This window comes from Quercus robur, chromosome 8 (genome assembly GCF_932294415.1).
Source record: "Quercus robur chromosome 8, dhQueRobu3.1, whole genome shotgun sequence".
Classification (NCBI taxonomy): Eukaryota; Viridiplantae; Streptophyta; class Magnoliopsida; order Fagales; family Fagaceae; genus Quercus; species Quercus robur.
In genome coordinates this window covers 34,542,487-34,548,605 of record NC_065541.1, presented here as the reverse complement: position 1 = coordinate 34,548,605, position 6,119 = coordinate 34,542,487, and the positions used below count along the sequence as shown (strand labels likewise).

At 33.8% G+C, this 6,119-nt stretch overlaps 1 protein-coding gene across 2 annotated transcripts; it reads right to left on the bottom strand.

The window, feature by feature from the left end:
- Window positions 1-457: 457 nt before the first annotated feature.
- LOC126695316 (uncharacterized) lies at window positions 458-5,101 on the bottom strand. Of its 2 annotated transcripts, none has more exons than XM_050392011.1 (3): window positions 4,681-5,098; window positions 2,922-3,964; window positions 458-904 (listed from the first exon to the last, which is right to left on the bottom strand). In XM_050392011.1, exons 1-3 carry the CDS (start codon window positions 4,999-5,001, stop codon window positions 730-732), a joined length of 1,539 nt encoding a protein of 512 aa, XP_050247968.1. In that variant the 5' UTR covers window positions 5,002-5,098; the 3' UTR covers window positions 458-729. The 2 variants fall into 2 exon arrangements, with proteins under 2 accessions (XP_050247968.1, XP_050247969.1); XM_050392012.1 differs by lacking the exon at window positions 458-904 and adding an exon at window positions 1,956-2,108 and having other exon boundaries at window positions 4,681-5,101.
- Between the last annotated feature and the right edge of the window lie 1,018 nt (window positions 5,102-6,119).

Below are 6,119 nucleotides of genomic sequence, written 5' to 3'. Positions count from 1 at the left end.
ATTTTTATCAAATTATGATTATGATTAGACCATTGTGCCAAAAAAAATTCTCAATCGCAAAAGAAACAAATCAGAGAAAGAAAAGAAGAAACAAGTGGGTTTGGAGAAATCTGTGTCCGAATTAAAAATAAAAAATTAGCTAGGATAGGTTTTGAGATTTTTATTCCTAACACGCACTTTTAAATATAACAAGCTACTTTTTGCATAGGAATGTATGGATTTGGTTTCAAGGCACTGGTGCTCGAAGCAAGGGTAACAGGTAGGCACATATTAGATCCCTCTTCTAAATTTACCAGTGATGTCAAATATACCCCAAAAAGCTTGCTGCTAAAACATAATACTTGTTGCAGCAATCAAACAGAGACCCAATAAATTGTTCACAATCAAACGATCATTGACTCATTTCAGAGGAAATAGAACATGGGAATAAAGGCAAGGAAGAGAACACTAGTGAACCTGGCCAACAAATGTTTTATTATTAAACAAGGGATTCAATAGCTTCTTGCCCAAAACAATTATAAACGAGGAAGGAAGATGAAAGCCATATGATATCACCATTTTGAGAAAAATAAAGAATACGGATATATTGAAACAACTGGAACTAGAATACAGACAGTATATATAACAAAATTACATATTCAAGAAGAATTGGGTAACAGATTTCTGAACATTCCTTCGACAGTTGAATTATAAGCTGCCCATGCAGAGTACAGAAGATGTCTCCCTCACTTAACGCTTCTGGGGGATTGAGAGATTGCCATCAAGCATAAAAGAAAGATCATGCATTTGTGACATTATTGTCTCTACATCATCAACATTAGACCTGGTTCTTGCGCTGGAAACATCTCCACCTTTCGTAACATCTTCAGCATCTCCTTCAACTGTTGGATTTGTGTTGGGCATCCTGAAACATGCAGCATGATATTAGTCCAGCTTCTTCTTCTCTTAAAGTGCAGAAAGTTTAAACTGAAGGTAGATGAACACTTAGATGCTAGTTTATAGAATAGCCCCAATATCATTCTCAAATATGCTTTTGATTTTATAGATTTAAAAGCTATTAAAAGTATAACCAGAGGTCCTAAAAACATTTCTTGGAGTAACTGGATAAGTCCCCTGCACATTGGGTAGAAACTTTCTTGGGTAAAACTTAGCTTCATATTCACTAAAATCAAAATGAAATTAATTAATCATATAACTGGGAGAGAGGGGAGAAGGTAAGGAAGGAGGAGCAATCCAATACTAAGCAGGAAAGGCATTCCAAATTATAAAAACCCAAAACAAAAATCATAACAAAATAAGTCAACTTTCCACTTCAAACCCCTCTCCCAACAAAATAAGTCAATTAACTAATCAATTAAAAGTTAAAACTAGACTAAAATAACATTAAAAAAATACCAAAAAAAAAAACTTATAAATTTATTCTAATTTTATACAGGAAAATATTTATATCATAACTAGTTTGCACATAACAATTGTCCAGCATATTTCTTTAGCATAATTTAGATCTCAAACTAATTCATATGCATATACATGTATAAATCTCAACCAGGTTATTGAATGACTTTGTATCTCCTTGCCTCCACCAAATCCTCCTTAATTGCTGAAATACCTTGCAAATCTAAGGACCCCAGCCTCAGAATCACAACCCTCTCAACAAATTAACACTTATTTTCATTTGAGGGTCATTTGAGAGGGAAGAGGCACCAATTGTGAAGATTAAATCAAAATGTTGTCAAAATTTTGTTTAATTGGGTGTCTTTTGATGAGAGTAGACCTTGCATTGTAGATTTTTTGGTTTATTGCATACGTGAGTGATCAAGAGTTGGCAGTTGACTATATAGCTGGTATGCTACAACTGTCCCTCTAATTCCCTTGTTATATTATTTTTTTATCAATACAAACCTTTAATTATCAAAAAAAGAAAAACCCTTACTCTCAAAATCTATCCAAATTGCCAACCTTGTGGAAAAGGATCATTTGCTTCTCTCATAACTCCACAACTCCAGAAGAGACGACTCCTCATTTTATTAGACCAGAAACAAAGTTTTTTTTGTCCCTTTCCAAAAGCATGTAGTGAACCCACCTTATTAGTCACTGAGGACTAAGTCCTACAAGACAACATGAATAAGTTTAAAAACATGCAAATGAGCTCTTATCATCACCAAGTTTCCTCTTTCAAGCAAATACATTCTCTAAAACCATGCAGGCTTCTTTCCACTCTCTCTAAATCAATATTTCACAGCAACTTTGCTTTAAAAGAAGATCACAAAGACATCACAATAAAGAATGAGATGGAATATACTCCTTCAATACTAACATGCTTCCAATCAGCTAGTCTTCTTCTCCACTCTCCCAACCACAAAATCCAATGCTAACTTTGCATTGAGAGGATTTTACTGAGGTATCAAGATGAGAGAGGACAAGATCCTAGACTCAATTCTGATTATGTAAGCAAGCTCAACTATCTAGCCAACTAGAACAATTAAGTCTTTCTGGGCCCCATACCAGCTCCCACTCCAAAATGTAAGTTGAAAATGGCTGATGGGGCATTAACAGATAGATAACCCACAACTGATAACCATTGGTTAGTCTTTAACTAATTTTGCTGAGTGAGAAAGTGCCTATGGTTCCTCTTTCAAGGCTTTACATGTATTACAACGTTTTAAAGTCTTTAACTAATTTTTCTTTTTCTTTTTTCTTTTTTTTGAATAGTTTCACTCAATTTCTTTATTGCATTATATATATAAACATTTTTAGCAATAAATAAAATTGCAACTTCTATTATGATCTATATGACCTGAAAACCACCTCTCCAAGGGATGCTAGATAAGCATTAAATTACAGTTTAGCAGGATGCTTCAAAACCCAAAAGATTGAATTCAATTCCATTAAAAGGAAATTGACATCTCGTGTATACAAACCTGTCAGAAATAAAAGACTCTGATGGATTATTGTGCACTTCTGGAGAGCCATATTGATTGCTATCTGCTCCTGAAAATAAATCTTGTTGTGAAAAGCTACCAAAATCAATATCTTGTGAGTTGTTTACCGAGCCGAACAAATTGATTTCTGATGTCTGTTCTGCAGAAGGTGTCGCCTTATTAACAGTTTGTTTCAAAGAACCATGAAAAGGATCTTGTGCACTAGTTGAGCTTGTAAAATCATTCCATGCCTCAAATGGATCATCATCTTCTTTGGTGGTCTTAACATCAGGAGCTTTGTTATTGTTGCTTTGCAATAGATCAACTTGTAGCCAATCAACATTCATGGAGGAAGAAATATTTGCATTCTCTGCTATTACACCATCCTTAACGTTTGCAGTCATTTCAACCCTCTCAGCCTGGCCAATTATCCCTGAGCTGGAATTAGTCCATAAATCATCTTGAAACAAGTCATTATTCGTGGATGCTGATGGAAGCGTATTATCGTCTCCTTTTCCATCAGTAGCATCTTTTCCGGTTCCAAAAACTGCACCCATACGAGCAGATATATCACCCGCAGAACCCACGAAAGGGTCAAATGGTTTGGTTTCTTCACGATAAGTTCCTGAATTAGCAGACTGGAAGTTTGCCTCCCAACCAGAAAAAGAGTCACCACTCTTGCTTTCCATAGACCTTGTAGCTGTCTCAGACGGCTGCACATTCTCGAACAAATTAAGATTTGCGGAAACTTGAAAATCCTTACTTTCTGTACTCCCAATTTGTTTGTTCGAAACTTGAGATGAACTAGAAGCCACATCTCTCTTTCCATCATCAAAAAAGTTGTCAAGATCAACTTCAGCCAAATTTAAGACATTTTTGCCTTGAATTGGTGTCTCATTTAAGACATAGCTAGTCCCAACTTTCTCAGACTCAGTAGACCATCTTATTTCTAAATCTAACAAATCAGACAAGGGAAACTCGTCTTTTGCTGCACTTTGTCTTCTGTTTGATTCATTTGCTCTAATGGATGGACCCACTGTCTCCTGAAAAAAAGAGTATACTCATTTCTTAATAGACCCTTCATGCAAAAAAACTTAGGTGCAATTCTTTATGCATTGTACCTTAAGTACCCCAATTAAATTCAACCATATAATTACACTAACCAATAAACCACAATGTTGAATTTAATTGTCTGTACTAAAAGATGTTCTGCATTGAGACATCTAAGGAACTGTACATAAGTTTACCCTATTAGTATACATTAAATCTTCGAAATTTAAACATATAAAACTTGTCCCCCGTCTCCTGCAATCAGAACAATACATACAACTACCAAACTTCATGATTAACACAGCCAGATATCTGAATTGATTAACACGGCCACATTGTTAAATTTTTTTTTTTTTTTTTTAAATAAATTACAGCCCCAAAGGAACAGTACCTAGGTATTATCCTAAAAACCACATTTAACAAAGAGAACTTTCCCTATCTCCTGCAATCAGAATAATACATACATAAAGTGATAAAACTATCAAAGTTGAAGATTTTGTCGGTGTCATATAAAAATAAGCAATTAAATAAAATGCAAAATACCATTAACAAAACCTTAAAATTCCCATTACCAATTTGGAAACAGTGCTCATGGTTTTTTTTTTTTTTTTTCTGAAAAAGCAAGAATTTGCATTCACATTGTGCTCTATGAACATTGTAATTAAACAAAAATACATAGATACATAGAAACATAGAAACAGAGACGTACCGATCCATCGAGGTCTAAGGAATCGAGGAACCAGCGGCAAGCGAAGGTGTTGCGGAAAACGAGGGGGTCGGGAATGGGATCGAGGTGGTGGTGTCGGCCACAGAAGACGCAGATTAAGGATTGGATACCTCGAAGGAGTCGAGCTTTGCAGTGCTTGCAGCGAAGGTAAGGTGGCGAGGGATCGAGTTGGGATAGGGTTTGTTGGAGTGAAGGGAGGTTTGGAAGCGACGTGTCGTCTGGGTTGTACGAAGCTAGATTGGCTTCTCTGCGAAGCGAGATCTGGACTCGTTTTATTAGATCTTCTGGGATTTCCAACGCCATTTTCTCACCCAACTGTGAGGACAGTCACTGACTTGAACTGGGTTTCACTTCTTTCCACACACAAACAAAACAAAAAAACGGTGACGTTTCAGGTGGAAATGGATTTCCTAACGACCACAAAAGATTATTTAATAATCTTGCTCTCCTATTCTTTTTTTTTTTTTTTTTTTTATATAAAGAATTTCAACATGTGACATCCATTCGGATCATTCCTCATAATAGCTCATTCTCACTACTCTCCTAACATTCACATTGGGTAAAAATTCTTATTTATTTTAGGATAATTGAGATTTTTTTATGTTATCTAATTACTTTTCAAAAAAGAATCACATCAAATTATATATTTTAAACTCTATTTTATTAAAATATTAATTTTTCTTAATTTTTTAATTATTTTTCTCTTTTTACACATAACAACCACCATCCACTTTTTTTATTCAATCCATGTAAAAAAAGAATAAAAAACTAAAATACAAATGAACAATTTCATTGTAAACTTTCATGTTTGCTATAGTTTTGGATTGGTATTGCACAATTTTATATAAGCTGATGTGTATGGTTTTGGGATTGCTTGGTCAAAAATTTGCCCTTAAGCTATTTTGCATAAATTGATACAAGTACTCTAAGTTATTACCTTTAAAAGTATTTAATTATGTTTTTTTTTTTTTTGATAACCAATGTTTAATTCTTAGCAAGAATACCATTTTGGGGTCATTGAAAATTTCTTACATGGTACACGCATGCACAGCTATCACCTTTGAAACTGATGTGACTAATAAATATAAAAATGCCATGTCAACATTTAAATTGAACAAAAAAAATTCAAAATGATAAAAGTACATCTTGAAATTTCTAAAATGACCACTATATCTATGTCTCAAATCTTCAAAAATTGTTTACAAATGTTTGAAAGCTACAAAAAAAAAAAAATCATTTCTATATAAAAATATGAATTATGATTGTAAATGTGTTAGTTGATTATTCTTATTAGTGTAATTTCCAATGATTCTATTTTGATTATGCTTCTGTTTTATGTTGATTTTGATTGTTATACATTTGTACTTTATAGTGGTAAATAGAAATTTTTATTTCATATCTATATAAATATATAGGAAACT

Bases quoted from the DNA above. Each gene is read 5' to 3' on its own strand.
- LOC126695316 (XM_050392011.1), bottom strand. From the start codon at position 5,001: ATGGCGTTGGAAATCCCAGAAGATCTAATAAAACGAGTCCAGATCTCG. The intron at 3,965-4,680 runs GTACGTCTCTGT...TCTTTTTTTCAG, and splicing joins CCTTAGACCTCGATGGATCG to GAGACAGTGGGTCCATCCAT. The intron at 905-2,921 runs GTTTGTATACAC...TGCATGTTTCAG, and splicing joins GAGTCTTTTATTTCTGACAG to GATGCCCAACACAAATCCAA.